At 44.8% G+C, this 26,389-nt stretch overlaps 1 protein-coding gene and 1 pseudogene across 1 annotated transcript in view; one reads left to right on the forward strand and one right to left on the reverse strand.

Moving 5' to 3' along the window:
* The window catches only part of LOC137348636 (zinc finger protein 850-like), a 163,077-nt pseudogene that overhangs the window by 86,637 nt on the left and 50,051 nt on the right, over nucleotides 1-26,389 (forward strand).
* Nucleotides 1-26,389, reverse strand: part of LOC137348425 (zinc finger protein 721-like) — a 61,136-nt gene that overhangs the window by 30,191 nt on the left and 4,556 nt on the right. Inside the window, exons 2-6 of the mRNA XM_068013735.1 lie at nucleotides 15,076-16,223; nucleotides 13,956-14,151; nucleotides 9,021-9,146; nucleotides 6,712-6,786; nucleotides 5,053-5,177 (exon numbers count right to left, since the gene is read on the reverse strand). Coding sequence (XP_067869836.1) covers nucleotides 5,053-5,177; nucleotides 6,712-6,786; nucleotides 9,021-9,146; nucleotides 13,956-14,151; nucleotides 15,076-15,859 — 1,306 coding nt within the window. The 5' untranslated portion in view covers nucleotides 15,860-16,223. The remainder of the gene's footprint in view (nucleotides 1-5,052; nucleotides 5,178-6,711; nucleotides 6,787-9,020; nucleotides 9,147-13,955; nucleotides 14,152-15,075; nucleotides 16,224-26,389) is intronic.

Genomic DNA, 26,389 nt, shown 5'->3' on the forward strand with positions numbered 1-26,389 from the left:
CTGAACAGCACCAAGTCAAAAATTACAAGCAGTGCAAATGAGGTCAGTTTCCTTCAATACAGGAGTGAGTTGCAACCCTTCCATTTCATTTTTCATGCCATGAACATTTTGCAGCAAATGAAAATACAGTTCGAGGGGTTTCCCATGGATCCAGCCCCTCCGTTCAGCTTGGTGGGGGGACCTTACACAGTGGTCTTTCCCCATTGAGCCTTTGCTGCAGCTGCCCCAAGCTTTAGTGCGTCCCTCAGCACGTTGTCCTGGACCTTGGAATGTGCCAGGCTGCAACACTCGGTGGTGGACAACTCTTTGCGCTGGGAGACCAGCAAGTTTTGGGCAAACCAAAGGGCGTCTTTCACCGAATTGATACTCCTCCAGCAGCAGTTGATGGTTAGTTAATAGGGTGGTGAAAAAGGCATATGGGACACTTGCCTTCATCAATCGAGGCATAGATTACAAAAGCAGGGAGGTCATGTTGGAGTTGTATAGAACTTTGGTAAGGCCACAGCTGGAGTACTGTGTGCAATTCTGGTTGCCACATTATAGGAAGGATGTGATTGCACTGGAGGAGGTGCAGAGGCGATTCACCATGATGTTGCCTGGGATGGAACATTTAAGCTATGAAGAGAGGTTGGGTTGGATAGGCTTGGGTTGTTTTCACTGGAGCAGAGAGGACTGAGGGGTGACCTGATCGAGGTGTACAAGATTTGAAGGGCATGGACAGGGTGGATAGGGAGCAGCTGTTCCCCGTAGTTGAAGGGTCAGTAATGAGGGGACACAAGTTTAAGGTGAGGGGCAGGAGGTTTAAGGGGGATTTGAGGAAGAACCTTTTTTATCCAGAGGGTGGTAACGATCTGCAATGCCCTGCCTGGGAGGGTGGTGGAGGCGGGTTGTCTCACATCCTTTAAAAAGTACCTGGATGAGCACTTGGCATGTCATAACATTCAAGACTATGGGCCAAGTGCTGGCAAATGGGATTAGGTAGACAGGTCAGGTGTCTTTAATGCATCGGTGCAGACCCAATGGGCCGAAGGGCCTCTTCTGCACTGTATTATTCTGTGATCTCTTTCTAAAATCTAGTCACGTTTCCATTTAGCATTTAACTTGACTTTAACATTAAATTGTAATTCCTTTCAGTCTTGGTCAATGGTAAGCAAGCTGCCTACTAGTGTCAGCTGCACAGTTAGTTACTTAGGTAGCTAGTTAGAACTGGTTCCCTAGTCAGCAGGGCCTGACTCGGGTCTGTGGAATTCTAGTTAGCATAAATACAAGAGATTTTGCTAACACACAAAGTAAGCCGCACAATGTTCTGCTCGACTGCGAGACAGAGAGCTGAACTCGGGAATTTGCTAAGTGTGGGAATTTGGTGCAGCAAAGGAGGAGGTGCTATTCTGGTCTTTTACAGAAGAAGTATTTTATTAAATTTGTATGTTAATTAGTTAAACTACTTATTAAAACTACAAATTGTCAGTGATATTTCTGAACTTGAAACCTAATTAGTTAAATAAAACACAAGAGATGGCTGGGCAGGTGATGTGTTGCAGCTGTAGCATGTGGAAGCTGGTGGATACCAGTGTGATCCACTGCAACCACAACTGCAGTTAGTGTCTGAAGCGCGAGGAACTTCGGCTCAGAGTTGATGAGCTTGAATCCACGATTCGGACACTGCAATGTATCAGGGAGGGGGATAGTCACCTGGACGCTTTGTTCCAGGAGACAGTCACACTCCTTAGGCTAGGTACTTCAAATTTGGTCCATGGTCAGGGTCAGGAGGGTGTGACTGCGAGTGAGGCAGGTATGGGGACCCAGAAGGTAGCAATGGAGGAATCTCGGCCGTTGCACTGTCCAACAGGTTCAAGGTTCTTGCAGCTTGTGTAGACGAGAATAGGGACTGAAAACCGACCACAGCACCATGCTGCTGGGGACCATTCAAATGGGGGAAGTAAAAAGGAATGTAGTAGTCGAGGCAGTATATTTAAGGAGATAGATACTGTTCTTTGCCGCTGAGAGCATGAGTTCCAAAGGCTGTGTTGCCTGCCTGATGCCAGGGTTAAGAGCAGCTTCTCGGGGCTGGAGAGGAACTTGGAGTGGGAGGGGAAGGATCCAGTTGTTGTGGGTACCAACAACATAGGTAGGACTAAGAAAAAGGTTCTGCTGAGGGAGTATAAGCAGCAAGGGACTAAATTAAAAAGCAGAACCACAAAGGTAATAATCTCTGCATTATAGCTGAGTCACGAGCAAATTGGCTTAGGGCAAATAAGATCAGAGAGTTGAATGTGTGGCTGAAAGATTGGTATGGGAGAAATGGGTTTCAATTCATGGGGCACTGGCACCTTTCTTTTTCTTCTTTCTTTCTTTCTTTGGCCTCCTTGTCTCAAGAGACAATGGGTAAGCGCCTGGAGGTGGTCAGTGGTTTGTGAAGCAGTGCCTGGAGTGGCTATAAAGGCCAATTCTAGAGTGACCTTGCAACCACGACTCTGAAATGGCTATCATTGCAAAAATAGAAATAACAACACGTTAGGGTTAACTTTCTAAATTTCCCCTCACCTGAACACTCCCCCGCCTCCACTATTTATTTTAAAGCCCTCTCTACAGCCCTAGTTATATGATTTTCCAGGACACTGGTCCCAGCACGGTTCAGGTGAAGGCCATCCCAATGGCACAGCTCCCTCTTTCCTCACAACTGGTGTCAGTGCGAGGCCTGGACAACGTATGTCAGCCAAGAGCGACATCTCAATTCATTCCATCTTCGCTGCCTCCGGAGAATCCTTGGCATCAGGTGGCAGGACCGTATCTCCAACACAGAAGTCCTCGGGGCGGCCAACATCCCCAGCTTATACACACTACTGAGTCAGCGGCGCTTGAGATGGCTTGACCATGTGAGCCGCATGGAAGGTGGCAGGATCCCCAAAGACACATTGTCCAGCGAGCTCGCCACTGGTATCAGACCCACCAGCCGTCCATGTCTCCGCTTTAAAGACGTCTGCAAACGTGACATGAAATCCTGTGACATTGATCACAAGTCGTGGGAGTCAGTTGCCAGCGTTCGCCAGAGCTGGCGGACAGCCATAAAGGCGGGGCTAAAGTGTGGCGAGTCGAAGAGACTTAGCAGTTGGCAGGAAAAAAGACAGAGGCGCAAGGGGAGAGCCAACTGTGTATCAGCCCCGACAATCAAATTTTTCTGCAGCACCTGTGGAAGAGCCTGTCACTCTAGAATTGGCCTTTATAGCCACTCCAGGCGATGCTCCATACACCACTGACCACCTCCAGGCGCTTACCCATTGTCTCTCGAGATAAGGAGGCCAAAGAAGAAGAAAATAAATAGAGTAAATTTTGCATTAAAATAGCATACAGAGGAGTTCACAGGAGCTGTTAATTGCTGGGACAATTACACAACACACATTTGATCTCCAGATAATGAAGAACCTGCAGTGTGTTTCCAGGAATTCCCTGTTTTGTGCATGTTGGACACCAGGATAATTAATAAATGACCTGGAACATCCACAGGGGTGCGATTCCAACAGTTACACTGGAATCAGTCCAGCTGTGAACCTCCACCACTGACTTTGTTGAAGGTTGTAGGTTCAGAGAGTGGATCCTCCAGGAGTGGACTGTAAGAAAGCTGGGTTTCAGTATCCTGACAAATATATGGTGAGGAACTGTAGAGCTATAGAAAATTTTCAGCACAGAAAGAGGCCATTCAGCCCACCGTGTTTGCGCCGGCTAAAAAAACTAGCCACCCAATCTAATCCCACCTTCCAGCACCTGGTCCATAGCCTTGCAGGTTGCAGCACTTCAGATGCAGGTTCAGGTACCTTTCAGATGACTTGAGGGTTACTGCCTCCACCACCGATCCAGGCAGTGAATTCCAGACACCCAGAACCCTCTGGGTGAACAAGTTTTTCCACATGCCCCCTCTAATCCTTCTACCAATCACCTTAAATCTGTTCCCCCTGGTAATTGATCTCTCTGCTAGGGAAAACAGGTCCTTCCTATCTAGACTCCTCATTATTTTGTACACCTCAATTAAATCACTGCTCAACCTCTTTTGTTTTAAGGAAAACAACCCTAGCTTATCCAATCTTTCCTCATAGCTGCAACTTTCAAGCCCTGGCAACATTCTTATAAACCTCCTCTGCACTCTTTCCAGAGCAATTATGTCCTTCCTGTAATGTGGTGAGCAGAACTGTATGCAATACTTCAGCTGTGGCCTAACCAGCATTTTATACAGTTCCAGCATTACATCTCTGCTTTTGTATTCTATACCTCAGTCAATAAAGAAAAGCATTCCATATGCCTTCTTCACTGCTTTATCTACCTGTCCTGCCACCTTCAGGAACCTGTGGACATGCACTCCAAGGTCTCACTTCTACCCCTCTCAATATCCTCCCGTTTATTGTGATTTGTTTGCCCACCCCAAATGCATTACCTTACACTTCTCCGGATTGATTTCCATTTGCCACCTTTCTGCCCACTCAACTAAACCATTGATATAATTCTGGAGTCTTCAGTAATCCTCTTCACTATCAAATATGTGGCAAGTTTTTGTGTCTTCAGCAAATTTCCCAATCATGCCTCCCACATTTCAGTCCAAATCATTAATATTTACCACAAACAGCAAGGGACCCAACTGTGAGCCCTGTAGAACACCACTGGAAACTGCCTTCCAATCGCAAAAACATCCGTCAACCATTACCCTTTGTTTCCTGTCACTGAGCCAATTTTGGATCCAACTCGCCACATTCCCCTGTATCCCATGGGCTTTTACTTATCTGACCAGTTTGCCATGTGGGATCTTGTCAAATGCTTTACAAAAATCCATGTCGACAGCATCCACTGCAATACCCTCATCAATTCTCCTTGTTACTTCCTCAAAACATTCAAGTAAGTTGGTAAGACAGGACACTCCCTTAACAAGTCCATGCTGACTATCCCTGATTGATCTGTGTTTTTCTAAGTGACAGTTAATCCTATCTCTCAGAATTGATTCTAATAATTTGCCGACCGCTGAGGTCAGACTGACTGGCCTATAATTATTTGTTCTGTCCTTCGTACCCTTTTTAAACAATGGTACAATGTTCGCAGACGTCCAATCCTCTGGTACCTCACATGTATCTAGTGAGGATTTGAAGATGATCCTCAGAGCATCTGCTATTTCCTCCTTAGCTTCCTTTGACAGCCTGGGATACAATCCATCCAGCCCTGGTGATTTAACCACTTTCACGGATGTCAGACCCTCTAATACTACTTCTCTCATTATGCTTATTGTATCTAATATTTCACACTCCTCCTCTTTAACTACAATATCGACATCATCCCTCTCTTTTGTGAAGATGGAGACAAAGTACTCCTGAAGAATCCTGCCCACAACTTCTGCATCCACTTATAAGTTCCTTTGTACATCTCTGATGGGCCCTACCCTTTCCTTAGTTATCCTCTTGCTCTTCATGTACTGATAAAACATCTTCGGGTTTTCCTTGATTTTACCTTCCAATATTTTTTCATGTTCTCTCTTCACTTTCCTAATTTCCTTCTTTACTTCACCCCTACACTTTCTATACTCCTCTAGGCTTTCTGAAGTATTAAGTTTTTTTGTGACTGTCATAAGCTTTCTTTTTCTGTCTGGGGTTTTATAAGCCTATGTAGGTCTTGGGGTGAATGATTCCTGTCTTACATTGAACCCAGTTTGGATCGAGATGAATTCAGTTTACAGGTTAATAAGGTCAAATATCACCCACAATTGAGGGAGACAAAAAGCAGCCATGAGAGAAGCTAAGAGACGGTGCACAATTGTGGTAATAATAGGAAAAACTTTTCCAGCTACATCAGGAGTCAGACGCAGGGTAACATGGAGTTAGAGAATTACAGTGAATACATAGTTACATCAAATCGACAGCAGTGATTGTCAAAGATTTTTGGTTGCAAGACCCCTTTCAAATAGATTAGTAATCACAGATCCCCCCCACCCTACCTAAATTATACTATAAACTCCTTATACATTCACATTTCTGAATGTAAAGTTCATCAGCGTCCTTTTAGAAGGACTTGCAGGAATGTTTTCCAGGTCTGTCCAATATACTGAACATTGATGTATTGATGTGAAAACCTTTATCCTTCTTTTCCCGACAGGAAATATCCACTGAGTTGCATTGTAAAATTAATTAAAGAATGAAAATGATGCACGTTATTGTTAATTCAGCTTTATATCACCTCCTAGTGGGATTGTCCTGTCCTGCCAGTGCTGGGTCAGGCCCTGTCCAGCTATACCAGCCCCGGTCACATGGGCCATCTTGACATTCACAACCTCTCACCATTTAAGAAATACGCCTTCTTTCTGGTTTTTTTTTACCAAAGTGGATAACTTCACAATTATTTACATTATATTCTATCTGCCATGTTCTTGGTCATTCACTTAACCTGTCCAAGTCCCCCTTGAAGCCTCCTTGCATCCTCCTCACAGCCTACATTCCCACCTAGTTTAGTGTCATCAGCAAATTTGGAAATATTATATTTGGTCCCCACATCCAAGTCATTTATCTAGATTGTGAAGAGCTGCGGTCCCAGCACTGATCCTTGCGGTAGCCCATTAGCAACAGCCCACCGTCCTTAGAATGACCTATTTATCCCTACTCTCTGTTTCTGTCTGTTAACCAATTCTCAATTCATAGCAGTATCTTACCCCCAATCCCATGTGCTTTAATTTTGTTTGCTCACCTCCTGTGTGAGACCTTATCAAAAGCCTTCTGAAAATCCAAATACACAACATCCACTGGTTCTCCTTTACTGATACTACAAGTAAGATCCCCAAATAAACTCCAACAGGTTTGTCAAACATGATTTCCCTTTCATAATTCCATGTTGACTCTACCCAATCATATCATTATTTTCTAAGTGTCTCGTTATCACATCCTTTATATTAGATTATATTTTCCCTACTACTGATGTCAAACTAACAGGTCTGTAGTTCCCCATTTTTTCTTTCCCTCCTTTCTTAAATGGGAGTGTGGTTACATTTGCTACTTTCCAGTCTGCAGGAACCTTCCCAGGATCCATAGAATTTTGAAAGATAATCACCAATGCATCCATTATCTCTCTAGCCACATCCTTCAACACTCTGGGATGTAGCTTCATCTGATCCAGGGGATTTATCAACCTGCAATCCAGTTAATTTTTTCAGTACTACCTCTTTATTAATACTAATTTCTTTCAGTTACTCATTTTCACAAGTCCCTTGGTTCCCTAGTATTTCCAGGAGATTTTCTGTCCTTTCCTTCATGAAGACAGAAAGTAATTGTTTCTCCACCATTTCCCTATTCTCCATTATAAATTCTCCTGTCTCTGTCTGTAATTGACCCACATTTGTTCTTGCTAATCTTTCCCTTTTCACATACCTAATGAAGCTTTTACAGTCTGCCTTTATGTTTCTCACTAGCTTGCATTTATATTCTCTTTTCCCTTTATCAATTTCTTGGTCATTCTTTGCTGGATTCTAAATTGCTCCCAATCCTCAGGCTTACCACTTTTTCTGGCAACCTTATAAGCCCCTTCCTTTGATCGAATGCAATCTTTAACTTGTTTTGTTAGACACAGTTGATTCATCTTTCCTGTTGGGATTTTGTGCCTTAGAGGAATGTATATTTATAATGTTGGCACCTTAAGAAAGTCTCATTGACCTAAAGGCTCCTGTTAAATAATTTCCTGATTGGGTTTACAGGCATGATATTCTAGTCACGCATTGAAGATGAGAGTCCAGTAGGTGACAGTGATGAACAGATTGGGTCTTGTGTTTAGTGATCCTGGGCATGTTACCGATACCTTTCCTGGATAGTGTTACAACTGACTGCTCCAGTCAAAGCCCCCAATCAAAATGTACAATTCTGATTGTGGTGGGACCAACGCACTGTTAATTCAATCCCGTCCCTCCACAGATCGCCTAACATATCATTTTGAATTTCCAAATTACAGAAAGAACCAGCCAAATTGGACCATCTATTAATCCCCGAACGAGGCTAACCAAACCAGGTGTCTTTAAATCAACAAATTAACTTTAATTAGAAAAACTAAATTCTAAAACTCTACAAAGATATAAACATTTAAAATAGAAAAATTTGAATCCTTGAAAATTTACACTTTCCAATGAACAATCCTCTGATTAAAGTCCACACAAAATTTTTCAGGGTCCGATGAGGAAATGAAAACAGTCCAACACCTGACGTTTCAAACTCCTCTTTCTTCCAGCGATGGGCACAGTAGATCAACAACTTGCAACCACTTTCAATAGAATCAATCTGGCATTCGAAATTTTGAGGAATAAAAGATTGTCACAGTCTAACTTCTCTTCCTTCAGTTTAAATTATCAGAGATCTCTGTTTTGGCTTGACTTTTCAGAATTGAGAGAGAATAATAAATAAACAGACTAAACTTTCTTCCTTCAGTTTAAATGGGCTGAGAGCACTTCTTTCAGGTGCTAACACACAGCTGTCTGTGTCCTCTGTTAGAACAGGCTGTTTGCACTATAAGCCAGTTCAAAATTAAATTGTAACAAATGTATCTCTCGATGCTCAGTCTGAGTGGCTGTATCCAAGGTAACGAGAATGCATTCTTTGACTCAGTCTTTAGAGCTTGCTGCCTTAAAGCAGTACAGCTCTTTTTCCAGCCTTAAAGGCACAGCACCTTCTTCCTGGAAAAAAAAAACTACAGGATCATAACAATAGCAAGGCGAGAAGAGGCACCCTGGAAGGTATGTGGAGCTGAGACTTGTCTATGAGAAAAGGCCCAAAAATGGAGCAGTCAGGAACAGGACATCAATTAGTCTACTGCTATCTTGGAGAAGTTAAAGAGCTGACAAACTGTATTTGAAACAATTTTAATTCATTTGAGAATTATTAGATTATTAAACTCCAGCCCAGTTATAGGGGTTATTAATAACAGAAATAAATCCTAGCTATCAGAATGAACATGATTCAGTCCTGGATGTGATTCACAACAGCAATTACAGCAGAATCCCCAATCCCTACTGTCACTTGTGAACTCGCTGGTATTTTAGCGGGTGGGATGAATGAGTGAATCCCTTCCCACACATGGAGCAGATGAATGGTCTCTCCCTAGAGTGGGTGAGTTGATGTTTCAGCAGATCCTTTTTTAAAGCCCTTCTCAGTCACAACATGTAAAAGGTGAATCCCTTCTGTAAGAGTTCTGGGTCTTATTAACTCGAACTATGAGTATTTACCCAATTAATATTTATTTGTCCTTTTGAGACGATAACAATACAGGCAATAAGATAATCTGGTGTTGTAATATCAGGAAATATTTATTAAGTAACAAAAGTAATACCTATCAAAAGTTAGGCAGCGATTTTACTGGCTCAATGTGGGTCTTGCCTCCCGAGTCAACTTTGGGCGCAGTTCAACAGATGGTCTCCTCGCTCTGTCACCGGGTATGCAGTCTCCAACTTCACAGTCTGCGCCCTGTTGCTGGCAGCGAGTCTTTTTAACCTCTTCTGGTGCATTGGCCACTCTCATGATCAGTGGCGTTCCCAGCCTCTAGTTCTTTAGAGTGGCAGTCACCTGCGGATGTCACTTTCTGATTGACACCTGAGGGAACCAGTCACCTGCAGAACAGTACCCTCATTACAGCATTTTTTGGTCCTTTCATTAAATTTAATGGTTTACTAATAAGATTCTATGGTGCCTTGTGATACGCAGTACCCATCATTATACAATGACACATTACACAGCCTCAAGATTAATGCAGAAATTACAAAACTACTTCATACATAAAATCTACACATGTATGAAACCAGCATATAAAGACAATCAGCATGTAAGGATGAGGTAGCAAGAGACACTTACAAAATACAGTAGGATACACTCCATGAGTACAGGTTCATAAGTAACAAGAGCAAAAGGAAAAAGACGACATAACTACAAAACTAATTACAGAACTTGATTCTTAAGCTTACAGAACTAAAGGATCGGGAGGGTTTAAACTAGTTTGGCAGGGGGATGGGAACCGGAGCTACGGATCAGTGGATGGGGTAGCTGTTGAACAGGCAGATACCGAGCACAGAGAGTCTGTGAGGAAGGTTAGACAGTTGACACGGCAAAGTTGCAGCCAGTATGACGGGTTGAAGTGTGTCTATTTTAACGCAAGAAGTGTCAGGAATAAGGGTGATGAACTTAGAGCATGGATCAGTACTTGGAGCTACGATGTTGTGGCCATTACAGAGATGTGGATATCACAGGGGCAGGAATGGATGTTGGATGTTCCGGGGTTTAGATGTTTCAAAAGGAATAGGGAGGGAGGTAAAAGAGGTGGGGGAGTGCCATTGTTAATCAGGGATAGTATCACAGCTGCAGAAAGGGAGGTCGTCGAGGAGGGTTTGTCTACTGAGTCATTATGGGTGGAAGTCAGAAACAGGCAAGGAGCAGTCACTTTGTTGGGAGTTTTCTATAGACCCCCAATAGCAACAGAGACATGGAGGAACAGATTGGGAGGCAGATTTTGGAAAGGTGCAGAAGTAACAGGGTTGTTGTCATGGGTGACTTCAACTTCCCTAATATTGATTGGAACCTCCTTAGTGCAAATAGTTTGGATGGAGCAGTTTTTGTCAGGTATGTCCAGGAAGGTTTCCTGACTCAATATGTAGATAGGCCGACTAGAGGGGAGACTATGTTGGACTTGATGCTTGGCAACGAACCAGGCCAGGTGGCAGATCTCTCGGTGGGAGAGCATTTCGGTGATAGTGATCACAACTCCCTGACCTTTACTATAGTCATGGAGAGGGACAGGAGCAGACGGGATGGGAAAATATTTAATTGGGGGAGGGGGAATTACAATGCTATTAGACAGGAACTGGGGAGCATAAATTGGGAACAGATGCTCTCAGGGAAATGCACGACAGAAATGTGGAGGTTGTTGAGGGAGCACTTGCTGCGACTGCTGGATAGGTTTGTCCCGATGAGGCAGGGAAGGGATGGTAGGGTGAAGGAACCTTGGATGACAAGAGATGTGGAACAGCTAGTCGAGAGGAAGAAGGAAGCTTACTTAAGGTTGAGGAAACAAGGATCAGACAGGGCTCTAGAGGGTTACAAGGTAGCCAGGAAGGAACTGAAGAATGGACTTAGCAGAGCTAGAAGGGGACATGAAAAAGTCTTGGCGGGTAGGATTAAGGAAAATCCCAGGGCGTTCTACATTTGTGTGGAACAAGAGGATGGCCAGAGTGAGGGTAGGGCCGATCAGGGATAGTGGAGGGAACTTGTGCCTGGAGTTGGAGGTGGTAGGGGAGGTCCTAAATGAATACTTTGCTTCAGTATTCACTAGTGAGAGGGACCTGGTCGTTTGTGAGGACAGCGTGGAACAGGCTGATATGCTCGAACAGGTAGAGGTTAAGAGGGAGGATGTGCTGGAAATTTTGAATGATATGAGGACAGATAAGTCCCCGGGGCCAGACGGGATATACCCAAGGATATTACCGGAAGCGAGGGATGAGATTGCTGCGCCTTTGGCGATGACCTTTGCGTCTTCACTGTCCACTGGAGTAGTACCGGATGATTGGAGGGTGGCAAATGTTGTTCCCTTGTTCAAGAAAGGGAATAGGGATAACCCTGGGAATTATAGACCAGTCAGTCTTACGTCGGTAGTGGGCAAATTATTGGAGAGGATTCTAAGAGACAGGATTTATGTTTATTTGGAAAAGCATGGTTTGATTAGAGACAGTCAGCATGGCTTTGTGAGGTCATGCCTCACAAGCCTTATTGAATTCTTTGAAGATGTGACAAAACACATTGATGAAGGAAGAACAATGGATGTGGTGTATATGGATTTTAGCAAGGCGTTTGATAAGGTTCCCCATGGTAGGCTCATTCAGAAAGTAAGGAGGCATGGGATACAGGGAAAGTTGGCTGTCTGGATACAAAATTGGCTGGCCCATCGAAGTCAGAGGGTGGTAGTAAATGGAAAGTATTCAGCATGGAGCTCGGTGACCAGTGGTGTTCCACAAGGATCTGTTCTGGGACCTCTGCTCTTTGTGATTTTTATAAATGACTTGGATGAGGAAGTGGAAGGCTGGGTTAGCAAGTTTGCCGATGACACGAAGGTTGCTGGAGTTGTGGATAGTGTGGAAGGCTGTTGTAGGTTGCAACAGGACATTGACAGGATGCAGAGCTGGGCTGAGAAGTGGCAGATGGAGTTCAACCTGGAAAAGTGTGAAGTGATTCATTTTGGAAGGTCGAATTTGAATGCGGAATACAGGCTTAAAGATAGGATTCTTAGTAGTGTGGAGGAACAGAGGGATCTTGGGGTCCATGTCCATAGATCGCTCAAAGTTGCCACCCAAGTTGATAGGGCTGTTCAGAAGGCGTATGGTGTGTTGGCTTTCATTAACAGGGGGATTGAGTTTAAGAGCCACGAGGTTATGCTGCAGCTCTATAAGGCCCTGGTTCGACCACACTTGGAATATTGTGTTCAGTTCTGGTCGCCTCATTATAGGAAGGACGTGGAAGCTTTAGAGAGGGTGCAGAGGAGATTTACCAGGATTCTGCCTGGACTGGAGGGCATGTCCTACGAAGAAAGATTGAGGGAGCTAGGGCTTTTCTCATTGGAGCGAAGAAGGATGAGAGGTGACTTGATGGAGGGGTACAAGATGATGAGAGGCATAGATAGAGTGGATAGTCAGAGACTTTTTCCCAGGGTGGAAAGGGCTATCACCAGGGGGCATAATTTTAAGGTGATTGGAGGAAGGTTTCGGGGAGATGTCAGAGGTAGGTTCTTTACACAGAGAGTGGTGGGTGCGTGGAATGCGCTGCCAGCGGTGGTAGTAGAAGCAGATACATTAGGGGCATTTAAGCGACTCTTGGATAGGTACATGGATGATAGTAGAATGAAGGGTAGGTAGTTCGGCACAACATCGTGGGCCAAAGGGCCTGTACTGTGCTGTACTGTTCTATGTTCCAAAGTAATACATAGGACTGTTGTATAATTCAAAGGAAAGTGGCTGATTATTTTTAAGGCATTACTGTGCAATTAACAAGTCTTATTGAAAGAACTAACTAATTTAAAACACAGTGGCGCAGTGGTTAGCACCGCAGCCTCACAGCTCCAGGGACCCGGGTTCGTTTCTGGGTACTGCCTGTGCGGAGTTTGCAAGTTCTCCCTGTGACCGCGTGGGTTTTCACTGGGTGCTCCGGTTTCCTCCCACAGCCAAAGACTTGCAGGTTGATAGGTAAATTGGCCATTATAAATTGCCCCTAGTGTAGGGAGATGATAGGGAATATGGGATTACTCGAGGGTTAGTATAAATGGGTGGTTGATGGTCGGCACAGACTCGGTGGGCCGAAGGGCCTGTTTCAGTGCTATATCTCTAAATAAATTTTTTTTAAAAAGAACTCAAGGCTGAAGGCTCTGACAGTTGTTTTAATGCATCAAGTGTCGACGATAAGTTTTAATGGTTAGGGAGTGTGGCCTGGACCAGTCAACCTTGACTGTCTTCACAGCAATAACTCTGATTAAACCACAAACTGTAGTTTTACATGTAGGCCTAGGCCATGTGGTATGTTTCACCTGTCAGATAAAAATGCAGCTACATCTTCACAGATGAAGATGCAGTCACATGGGAACAGTGTCCAACATTGATTACAATTAAGTAGAATATAATGAGGTTAATTGATGAATATAATTCGATTACTACAGTATGACAAACAACAGGACGACAAGCTAATTATTAAACAAGATTTTTACAACAAGCTGAATGGGACTGACCTCTGCTCGGCTCAAACCTATCCAGTCAAAGCCAAAGAATCTCTAGCAATGGCTTCTCTTCTCATTCTGTTACCTTTGGAGTTTCCCAAGGATCTATCGATGGCCCCTTCTATCCCTCATCTATCTGCTGCCCCCTTGCTGCCATCATCCAAAGACATGACATCAGGTTCCACATGTACACTGATGACACCCATCTCTACCTCATCACCACCTCTCTTGACCCCTCCAGTGCTTCTGTGTTATCAGCCTGCTTGTCTATTCTAATGCTCTCTGACTGACCTCCACCCTGCTTAAACTTGAGCTCATCCAAACTCTGCTGCCTTTTACCCGAAACATCACAAAGTCCCACTCCTCCATCACTACTGTGCTCACTGACCTGCAATGGCTCCAGGTCCACTAATGCCTCCAGTTTAAAATTCTCAACTCGGATTCAAATCTCTTCAAGGTCTCACCCCTCCCTATATCTGTAACCTCCTCCAGCCGTACAACCCTCAGAGAACTCTGCATTCCTCCAACTCTAGCCTCTTACAGATCCCTCACTCTCTCTGTCCCATTGGCTGCGCCTTCAGTCATTGGCCCTAAGCTCTGTAATTCTCTCCCGATATCTCTCTACCAGTCCACATCTCTCCTCCTTTGAGACCCTCCTGAAAACCTACATCTCTGACCAAGCTTTTAGTCAGCCCTCCTAATATCCCCTTCTTTAGCTCCATGTCAATTTTTGGCTGACTTGAGTTTAAGCTTCTGTAATGCACCTTGGGACACTTTCCTACCTTAAAGGTGCAATGTAGATGACAGTTGTTTTTAAAATCACATTACAACAGACTGGGGAAGCTGGTATTAAAATAATATCTGGGTACACGGAGTTAGGTTGCAGATCAGCCATGATCTCATTGAATGGCAGAACAGGCTTGAGGGGCTAAATGGCCGACTCCTGTTCCAGTGTCCCGAATAAACCTGGACTCAAACACAGCTGATGAATGGAAAGTCATGGGAGAACTGGGGAGAAGGCAGTGCAACAGGAAACCAGCACTTGAGCAGAGTTAGAGAGTGGGGGACGTCTGGGGAGAAATTTCAGATGAACTGGAATAGGCCATTAAACCCATCGAACCTGCTGTGCCATTCAATTAGATCCTCGCTGATCAATTAGTCCCCCTTCCTTGAATAAATCAAGATTTATTTGACATATATGCAGAATATTAACCCCCATAACTGAGCTGGAGTTTATCATCAGAAGAAACAACTCCAACTATCAGGATGAACAGGTTCGGTCCTGGATGTGATTAACAGCAGCAATAACAGCAGGACCCAAACCTTCCAGTCAATCGTGAACTCGCTGGTGTCGCACAAGGTTTGATGAATGAGTGAATCCCTTCCCACACACAGAACAGGTGAATGGCCTTTCCCCAGTGTGAACTCGTTGGTGTGTCTGCAGGGTGGAAGATCGATTAAATCCCTGCCCACAAACGGAGCAGGTGAATGGCCTCTCCCCAGTGTGAATCTGCTGGTGTTTCAGTAGGAGGAATGATTCAGTGAATCCCTTCTCACAAACGGAGCAGGTGAATGGTCTCTCCCCAGTGTGAACGCGCTGATGTGTCAGAAGGGCAGATGAAGTGGTGAATCCCCTCCCACAAAGAGAGCAGGTGAACGGCTTCTCCCCAGTGTGAACTCGCTGGTGTCTCAGCAGGGTGGACGACTGATTAAATCCCTTACCACAAACGGAGCAGGTGAACGGCCTCTCCCCAGTGTGAATGCGCTGGTGTCTCAAAAGGTGGGATGCTTCAGTGAATCCCTTCTCACACACTGAGCAGGTGAACGGCCTCTCCCCAGTGTGAACACGCTGGTGTTTCAGCAGGTGGGATGACCGAGTGAATCCCTTCTCACACACTGAGCAGGTGAGCAGCCTCTCCCCAGTGTGAACTCGCTGGTGTTTCAGCAGCGTAGAGGATTGATTAAATCCTTTTCCACAAATGGAGCAGGTAAACAGGCTCTCCTCGGTGTGAATACGCCCATGAGTTTCCAGATGGGATGGGCTACTGAATCCCTTCCCAGAGTCTCCACATTTCCATTGTTTCTCCATGGTGCAGGCGTCCTTGTGTCTCTCCATGGTGCAGGCGTCCTTGTGTCTCTCCAGGTTGGGTGATCAGCTGAAGCCTCACCCACACCCAGAATAGGTGTACGGTTTCTCCCTACTGGGAATGATGCAATGTTCTTTCACACTGTGCAACCGGTTAAAGCTCTTTCCACAGTCGGTGCACTGGAACACTCTCACTCAGGTGTCTGTGTCTTGGTGCTTTTCCAGTTACACTGATGTTTGAAATCTTTTTCCATAGACAGAAGAGACAAACTTTTCTCCTTCCACTCTCAAAGGCCGATCATATTCAGGTCCTGTTGAATCGAGTGACTCTGTCAGATGTTGATGTGATCCTCGGTTTGTGTTTCCCAACTGTAAATCCTCCCCTTCTAATCCCCTGTAAAATGAGTTTACAAAAGTCACAACTGGCAGTACAGGATAGAATTTCAGAACAGACAGTTTCTAGTTTTCCTGTCTTGTTCCCCCCAAAGCTGTAAATCCCCACCCCACACACTCTCCCTCCTCCCTGAAACACAAACAAGAAATGCTGGAAGTACTCAGCAGGTCTGGCAGTATCTGTGGAGAGAGAAGCAGAGTTAACATTTCAGGTCAGTGACCCTTCATCAGAACCAGCAGATATTAGAAATGTAAAAGGTTTTAAGCAAGTAAAGCAGGGGTGGAGCAAGAGATAACAAAAGAGAAGGTGTTGATAGAACAAGGTCACAGAGCATAACTGACCAGAAGGTCATGAAGCAAAGGCAAATGGTACGTTAATGGTGTGCTGAAAGACAAATCATGAGTACAGAGAAAGTGTTAATGGACCGAAAACTGAGCAGCCTACCCCCAAGCACAAACATGAAAAAAAGTGGGTAGACACAGTGGAAACAAACCAAACAAATTAAAATAAAATAAACACAAAAAATAAAGAAAAAACTAAAAATAAAAGGGGGGGGGGGGGGAGCCATCATGCTCTGAAATTATTGAACTCAATGTTCAGTCCGGCAGGCTGTAGTGTGCCTAATCAGTAAATGAGATGCTGTTCCTCGAGCTTGCGTTGATGTTCACTGGAACACTGCAGCAATCCCAGACAGAGATGTGAGCATAAGAGCAGGGGGGGTGTGTGTGTTGAAATGGCCAGCAACCAAAAGCTCGGGGTCATGCTTTCGGACTGAGCGGAGATGTTCTGCAAAGCGGTTACCCAGTCTGTATTTGGTCTCCCCAAAGTAGAGAAGACCACATTGTGAGCAGCGAATACAGTATACTACATTGAAAGTACAAGTAAATCGCTGATTCACCTGAATGAAGTGTTTGGGGCCTTGGATAGTGAGGAGAGAAGAGGTAAATGGGCAGGTATTACACCTCCTGCGATTGCAGGGGAAGGTGCCGTGGGAAGGGGACAAGGTGGTGGGGGTAATGGAGGAGTGGACCAGGGTGTCGCGGAGGGAATGATCCCTTCAGAATGCTGACGGGGAAGGGAGAGGAACATGTGTTTGGTAGTGGCATCACACTGGAGGTGGCGGAAATGGTCCTTTGAATGTGGTGGCTGATGAGGTGGAAAGTGAGGACAAGAGGAACCCTGTTGTGGTTCTGGGAGGGAGAGAAAGGGGTGAGGGTAGAGGTGCGGGAAATTGGCCGGACACAGTTGAGGGCCCTGTCGACCACAGTGGGGGGGAATCCTTGGTTGAGGAAAAAGGGAGAGATATCAGAAGCGCTGTCATGGAAGGTGGCATCATCAGAGCAGATGCGTCAGAGACGGAGAAACTGGGAGAATGGAATGGAGTCCTTACAGGAGGCAGGGTGTGAAGAAGTGTAGTCGAGGTAGCTGTGGGAGTTGGTGAGCTTATAATGAATATTAGTAGACAGCCTATCCCCAGAGATGGAGACAGAAAAGTCGAGGAAGGGAAGGGAAGTATCAGAGATGGATCATGTAAAGGTGAGAGAAGGGTGGAAATTAGAAGGAAAGTTGATAAAGTTTTCCAGTTCGGGGCAGGAGCAGGAAACGGCACCGATAGAGTCATCAATATATCGGAAAAAGAGTTGAGGGAGGGGGCCTGAGTAGGACTAGAACAAGGAATGTCTGGCATATCCCACAAAAAGACAGGCATAACGAGGACCCATGCGGGTACCCATAGCAACACCTTTTACTTGAAGGAAGTGAGTGGAAGGAGAAGCTGTTCAATGTGAGAACAATTTCAGCCAGGCAGAGGAGGGTGGTGGTGGATGGGGACTGGTTGGGCCTCTGTTCAAGAAAGAAGCAGAGAGCCCTCAAACTGTCCTATTGGGGGGTGGAGGTGTAGAGAGATTGGACGTCCATAGTGAAGAGGCAGCGGTTGGGGCCAGGAAACTGGAAATTGTCAAAATGACGTAGGGCGTCAGAAAAGTCATGGATGTAGGTGGGAAGAGACTGGACCAGGGGAGAAAAGATAGAGTCAAGATAGGAAGAAATAAGTTCAGTGGGGCAGGAACAGGCTGAAACAATGGGTCTGCCGGGACAGTCATTTGTGGATTTTGGGAGTGAGGTAGAAGCGGGCTGTCCTGAGTTGTAGGACTATGAGGTTGGAAGCTGTCAAGGGAAGATCTGCAGAGGAGAGGAGGTCAGTGACAATCCTGTGGGCTGTAGCTTGATGTTAGGTGGTGGGGTCATGGTCTGGGGAAGTAGGAAGAAGTGTCTGAGAGTTGGCGTTGAGCCTCCCTCTGCCCTGTGCTGATATTCAAACCCTTCACAGCAACTGCACCATTTCTTTCCTCCACTGCCAGTTTTCTCCCTCCCTCTACTCTGACTGGGTTCAGTTCTCCAGCCCCTGTGTGCAGAATGAGAATCAAATCAATGAATCAATGATTTTCTTTCCTGGTCACTGGGATCCTGAAGCAAATCCCGCAGATCTGAATCAGAAGGAAAAGCAGAAAGCGGGTGACACTGCGCATGCTCCGGCTACATTCCAGCCCCGCGCCTGCACTCCTGTAGCTGCTGCTGAGTATTGGGGCCCCGGGAGTTCGGGGGGAAAGTCTCAACCCCACGGCACAGAGAGAGCAGGAGAAAGGGGAGGAATTATCAGTTAAACAACGAGCCAGGGACAATAGCAGAAGGTGGGAAGCACTGGAAGGCAGGAGCGAGGATAAAGAGCCATCAAACAAGATTTGTTTAAGCGAAGGGGCAGCAGAGACACAAACAGCTGGTTCACACAGTGAGGGGGGGGGGGGGGAAACAGGATAATGTACCCATGCAGGTGAGTGAGGCTCCCCAAGGTCCATCAGCCCTGGCTCTGTATGTATTCACTCCTCAGGAGGGGCCTGGGGAGGAGATGGAGGGACCATTTGTGACAAAGCTCAGGACAGGAGAACCTCCTTCCCCACTCCCTGGTTACACAAAGACTTACCATGAACTGTCCCACATCTGGGCTGACTCACGGTGCAGGAAGCTGCAAGCTGGTAGGTTGAGCTGTTGCCTGGGAGGGGTGGGAGGTTTGAGTGACAGGCTTGGGAGTGAATCAGGGCAGGCTGCCTCTTTTCATAGAATGGTTACAGCACAAGAAAGAGGCCACTCGTGTCCATGCCGGCTCTCTGGAAGAGCAATTTACCTAATCCCACACCCCTGCCTTCTCCCCATTGCCCTGCAAACCGCTTCACTTCAGATAATTATCCTGTTCATATAAACATATGAATTAGGAGTAGGCCATTCGGCCATGCTCTCCCCTTTAATAAGATCACGGCTAAGTGATTGAGGCCTCAACTGCACTTTCCCACCTACCCTGATACCCTTTGACTCCCTTGTTAGTCAAGCATTTATCTACCTCTGCCTTAAAAATATTCAATGACCCTGCCTCCACCAATCTCTGAGCAAGGGAGTTCCAAACACTCTCAACCCTCAGGGAAAAAATTTCTCCTCATCTCCATCTTAAATGGGCGACCCCTTATTTTTAAACTGCAACCGCTAGTTATAGTCTCTCCCACAAGAGGAAACATCTTTTCAGAATCCACCCTGTCGAGTCCCCTCAGGATCTTATATGTTTCAATAAGATCACCTCTCATTCTTCTCAACTCCAATGGATACAGACCCAACCTGTCCAACCTTTCTTCATAAGATAACCACCACCACCTCACCTCCCCACCCCCTCCCCCCAAATCCCAGGTATCAGTTGAGTACTGCCTTGAACATTTATATCCTTTCTTAAATAAAGAGACCAAAACTGTACGCATTACTCCAGATGTGGTCTCACCCATACCCTGTACAACTGTAGCAAAACTTCTTTATTCCATTTCCCTTGCAATAAATGCCATCATTCCATTTGCCTTCCTAATCATTTGCTGTATCTATATACTAACCTTTTGTGATTCATGTTACGGATTAAAAAAGTGTGTGCCTTTAAGACTGTTTAACATCTCACTTGGATTATCTAAATCCCCAAATAAGGTTTCAGAGACTTGGCTATCTATTTGTTTGAGGTGCCACTTTTACCTCTGACAATGGATCCTGCTTAGCATTGCTCGGGTGACTACAAACGCAGGAAATATTTCTGGAATCTGTTCCTGTAATTGCTGTGTTTCCTTAATTTCACCTGGTTCCTCTGTAATTATTATTTATTACGGCCAAACCATTTCCTAGGAGTAGACCAATTCCCTCTACTGGCAAGCTGTGGACAACTCCTACAGTTACCATCCCAGATATTAAGTCACACTCCAGTCGTACTCTCTGAAGGTACAGGTATATACTCCCTGCCAGTTCCATTGACTGAAACTTTAGTGTTCAAGGCGCTCTCTGCTGGAAATGTTATATCTTTCCCCAGCAAGTGTGTTTGGGTTGCTCCCATATCCCTGAATATAATGATAGGTTTCCCTGCCTCACTTACAGGATATGGAGTTACTTTCCCCTTTGACAAAAATTCATTATAACTTTTGGATATCTTATTCTTAACCTCTACACTCTGTTTGGTTTTAGTATCTGTTTTCACAGCTGTCGTTAAAGCTATAGTCTGGTCTTTTATACTCTCAGACAGAGTCTTTTCCTCGGCATTGCTTTTTGTACCCCAACAATTCCTATGGTTTACCTCGCAATTTCCAGCATTCTGAACGAAGATGACCTGTTTTGTGGCAATGATAACACTTCGGCTTGCAAACCTCAGTTCTACCCTCAGAATCTTCCTTTCGGGCCTGAGGTGGTGACCCTGGGGCATTCTCAGCTGTTCCTTCTTGTCCCCGGCTACTTGCCTTCATTTCAGTCTCCCACTTTCTATCATTTTCGGATTTATGGGGGTGATGCACAAAAGCTTTTGGTTTATTCACAAGCTCGAAATCATCAGCAATTTCCACTGCTTGCCTAGCTTTCAAAACTTTCAGGTTACCTACACGAGTTCTCACTACTGAAGGAATGGAGTTTTTAAACATCAGGGATCGGTGTTGGGACCGCAATTATTTACAATTTATATAGATGATTTGGAGTTAGGGACCACGTGTAGGGTGTCAAAGTTTGCAGATGACACTAAGATGAGTGGCAGAGCAAAGTGTGCAGATGACTGTGAAACTTTGCAGAGGAACATAGATACATTGAGTGAGTGCGCAAAGGTCTGGCAGATGGAATACAATGTTAATAAATGTGAAGTCATTCATTTCGGTAGGAGTAACAGTAAAAAGGATTATTACTTGAAGGGTAAAAAGTTGCAGCATGCTGCTATGCAGAGGGACCTGGGTGTCCTTGTGCATGAATCGCAGAAGGTTGGTCTGCAGGTACAGCAAGTAATTAGGAAGACAAATGGAATTTTGTCCTTCATTGCTAAAGGGATTGAGTTTAAAAGCAGAGAGGTTATGTTGCAGCTGTATAAGGTACTGGTGAGGCCGCACCTGGAGTACTGTGTGCAGTTTTGGTCTCCTTACTTGAGAAAGGATATACTGGCACTGGAGAGGGTGCAGAGGAGGTTCACTAGGTTGATTCCGGAGTTGAGGGGGTTGGCTTATGAGGAGAGACTGAGTAGATTGGGATTATATTCATTGGAGTTCAGAAGAATGAGGGGGGATCTTATAGAAACATATAAAATCATGAAGGGAATAGATAAGTTACAAGTAGAGAGGATGTTTCCACTGGCAGGTGAAGCTAGGACAAGAGGGCATAGCCTCAAGATTAGAGGGAGCAGATTTAGGACTGAATTAAGAAGGAATTTCTTCACCCAGAGGGTTGTTAATCTATGGAATTCCTTGCCCAGTGAAGTAGTTGACGCTTCTTCAGTAAACGTTTTTAAAGCTAAGGTAGATATCTTTTTGAACAATAAAGGAATTAAGGGATACGGTGAGAGCGCGGGTAAGTGGATCTGAGTCCACGAAAAGATCAGCCATGATCTTATTGAATGGCGGAGCAGGCTCGAGGGGCCGGATGGCCTACTCCTGCTCCTAGTTATGATCTTATGATAAACTCTTCCAAGAGAATCAACTCTCGAAGGTTCTCATATGTGGTTTCCCTCTTTAATGACCATATCCAACAGTCAAAATTCATTTGCTTCACCCTCTCAAATTCTACATATGTCTGCCTAGCCAAACTCAGTAAGTTCCAAAACTTCTGATGGTAAGCTTCAGGGACTAAATCATACGCAGCGAGAATAGCCTTTTTTGTGTCATTTCATAATCTGGAAAAGCCTCTCCAGGAGGCATGGCATAAAGGTCATGAGCTCTGCCCACCAACCTGCTTTGCATAAGCAGTGTCCAGCTTTTCTTCGGCCATTTCCTCTGTTTGGATATTTTTTCAAAAGAAATGAAAAATGCCTCTATGTCCCTTTCCTCAAACTTAGGAAGAGCTTGTATAAATGTAAACAACCTTTCGCTGGGTCCTGAGTTGAATTCAGATTCTTCCTGACCAAACTTTTCCCTGGAGACAAGACCACCCCTTTGTCTTAGTTCCAACTCTTTTAGCCTAAATTCCCTCCCTTTTTCACTTTCGCTCTGAAGTTCAAGTTTCCTTATTGCTATTGCTTTTTCTTTTTCCCTTTCCTCTTTTTCCAATTCAAGTTTTTTCATTTCTGACTGAATTCTAGCCAATTCACTGCTTTACTCTCTGACTTACTATCTTCTTGTTCCTCATCGTCGTCATCTTCTTATTCTAGATGTCGGGCTAATAGGTCAATTATCACAGCTTTTTTGGCACCCGATTTCAATTCTAACCCCAATTTTGCCACCAATTCTTTTAGTTTATTTATCAGCCGAAGCGCAGAATATAAGAGCAGGGAGGTTATGATGGAGCTGTATAAAACGCTAGTTAGGCCACAGCTGGAGTACTGTGTACAGTTCTGGGAACCACACTATAGGAAGGATGTGATTGCACTGGAGAGGGTGCAGAGGAGATTCACCAGGATGTTGTCTGGGCTGGAGCATTTCAGCTATGAAGAGAGACTGAAAAGGCTAGGGTTGGTTTCCTTAGAACAGAGAAGGCTGAGGGAGGACATATTGAGGTATACAAAATTATGAGGGGCATTGATAGGCTAGATTAGAAGAAACTTTTTCCCTTAGCGGAGGGGTCAATAACCAGGGGGCATAGATTTAAGGTAAGGGGCAGGAGGGTTAGAGGGGAGTTGGGGAAAAATGTTTTCACCCGGGGGGGTGGTTGGAATCTGGAACACGCTGCCTGAAGAGGTGGTAGAGGCAGGAATGCTCACAACATTTAAGTAGTATTTAGATGAGCACTTGAAATGCCATAGCATAGAAGGCTACGGGCCAAGTGCTGGAAAATGGGATGAGAATAGTTAGGTGCTTGATGGCTGTCACAGACACGATGGGCCGAAGGGCCTGTTTCTGTGCTGTACAGCTCTATGACTCGATTACAATGGTATAGAGTGTACCTTATATGAGAAGCTGGTTCCTTTTATTTTTGTAATTGGCGTTAGATTTGGATCCCAACAATCGAGTTTCCAATTAATATGATCCCAGACGCAAGAGCAATTAATATGATGCTAGTTGTAAGACCCCAATTTATATGTTATCCCAGAGATGAGTAATCAATATGGTTCCAAACACAAATTCCCCAAATAATCTGATTCTGATCCCAGAACGAGCTTCCCAATTAAATATGATCCTGATTGCGGACGAGCCCCCAATTAAATATGATGTGACCTGTGGAGTGACAGGACTGAATTGACAGGGTGTTGCTCCTGACGCAGTCGTAACGATGTACAATGACACTAAGATCTCTCTGTACCTCACAGTCCTGCAATCTCTCTCTATTTAAATAATATGCTGCTTTACTATTCTTCCTGCCAAAGTGGAAAAGTTCACATTTTCCCACATCATACACCATTTGCCAAATTTTTGCCCACTCATGTAACCTATCTGTATCCCTTTGCAGACTCCATATGTTCTCTTCACAACATACTCTCCTATCTTTGTGTCATCAGCAAATTTAGCAACCATACATTCTGTCCCTTCGTCCAAGTTAATGATATAAATTGTCAATAGTTAAGGCCCCAGTATTGATCCCTGTGGCACTCCACAGGTTACAGCTTGCCAATCCTAATAAGATCCATTTATCCCTACTCTCTGCGTCCTGTTAGCCAACCAGTCCTTTATCCATGCGAATAGGTCACCCCCCCCCCCCCACTACACCATGAGTTATTATTTTGCTCTTATAATGAAGTGGCACCTTGTCAAATGCCTTCTGGAAGTCCAAGTATACCACATCCACAGGTTCCCCTTGATCCACGTTGTTTGTTACTTTGTCAAAGAACTCCAATAGATTAGTCAAACATGATTTCCCTTTCATAAAACCATGTTGACTCTGATTACATTAAGAGTTTCCGAGTGCCCCACTATAACCTCCTTAATAATAGATTCCAGCATTTTCTCTATGACAGATGTTCAGCTAACTGACCTCTTCTCCTTTGAAGGTCTCGAATGAATCTGCCTCTACCACACTCTCAGTCAGTGAATTCCAGATCCTAACCACGCACTGCATAAAAAAAATGTTCATGTCGCCAGTTGCTTTTTTTTGCCAATCACCTTAAATTAGTGTCTACTGGTTCTCGATCAACCCTTCCACCAACAGGAACAAGTTTCTCCCTATCTACTCTATCCAGACCTCTCATGACTTTGAACACCTCTCAGACTCCTCTTACTGTTCCCTTCTCTAAAAAGAACAGCCCCAACCTCCATGTAACTGAAGTTCCTCAGTCCTGACTCATTCTCGTGAATCTTTTCTGCACCCTCTCAAATGCCTACACATCCTTCCTGAAGTGTGATGCCCAGAACTGGGCACAATACTCCAGTTGAGGCCAAACCAGTGTCTTATACAGATTCATCATAACTTTCTTGCTTTTGTACTCTGTGCCCCTATTTATAAAGCCCAGGATCCTGTCTGCTTTATTAACTGCTTTCTCAACCTGCCCTGCCACCCTCACTGATTTGTACACATGTACCCCCAGGTCCCTCTGCTCTTGCACTCTCTTTGGAATTGTACCCTTTACTTAATATTGTCTCCCCTTGTTCTTCCTATCAAAATATATCCAAGTCAACAACATCAAATTGTATTCATGTAGTGCCTTTAATGTAATAAAACATTCCAAGTATTTTCTCAGGAATGTTATAAAGCAACATTTGACACTGAGCCACATAAGGAGATATTAGGGCAGATAACCAAGAGCTTGGTCAAAGAGGTAGATTTTTAGGAGTGTCTTAAAGGAGGAAAGCGAGGTGGAGAGGGTTAGAGAGGGAATTCCAGAGCTTGGGGCCGAGGCAACCGAAGGCACGGACCCCGATGGTAGAGCAATTAAACTTGGGATGTTGAAGAGGCCAGAATTAGATGAACCCAGGTATCTCGGAGGTTTGTACAGCTAGAGGAGATTATAGAGAAAGGGGGAGGTCATGGTGGGTGGAATTTGAAAACATTTAAAATTGAGGTGCTGCTTAAACAGGAGTCAATGTAGGTCAGCGAACACAGTGGTGATGGGTGAATGAGAGTTGGTGCGAGTAAGGGCATGGACAACCGAGCTTTGGATAGCTTGAAGTTTACGGTGGGGGGGGGGTTTTAAATGCCCAAACTGCGGGAAGTGCTATAAAAGTTCTCGTAAACTGCAGTTCCATCAACTTGTTCACACTGACGAGACACCGTTCAGGTGCTCTCTCTGTGGGACTGGGTTCAGACGTTCATCTGAACTCACTGTACACCAATGCAGTCACACTGGGGAGAGGCCTTTCACCTGCTCCAAGTGTGGGAAGGGATTCACTCAGTCATCCCAACTTCAGACACACCAGCAGGTTCACACTGGAGAGAAGCCATTCACTTGCTCCGTGTGTGGGAAGAGATTTACTCATTCATCCACCCTGATGAAACACCAGCGAGTTCACAACTAACTAGTGATTAGATTCTCCTGTTAATATCATCCAGGACTGAACCATGTTCATTGGGAATGATGTGAATAAACTCAGCCCAGTTACAGGGGTTAATAAAAGTCAAATAAATCAGTTTAGTGTTAAACACACTGTGTGTTGAAACTTTTTAATATCTCTAATACAACTTAGTTCCTTTTGAAGTGCTCTCCCTCTCCCCTGTCTCCTCCATCCGCAACTCCAACAAGTACGAGGAGCTCATGGACT

This window comes from Heterodontus francisci, chromosome 34, assembly GCF_036365525.1.
Source record: "Heterodontus francisci isolate sHetFra1 chromosome 34, sHetFra1.hap1, whole genome shotgun sequence".
NCBI lineage: Eukaryota > Metazoa > Chordata > Chondrichthyes > Heterodontiformes > Heterodontidae > Heterodontus > Heterodontus francisci.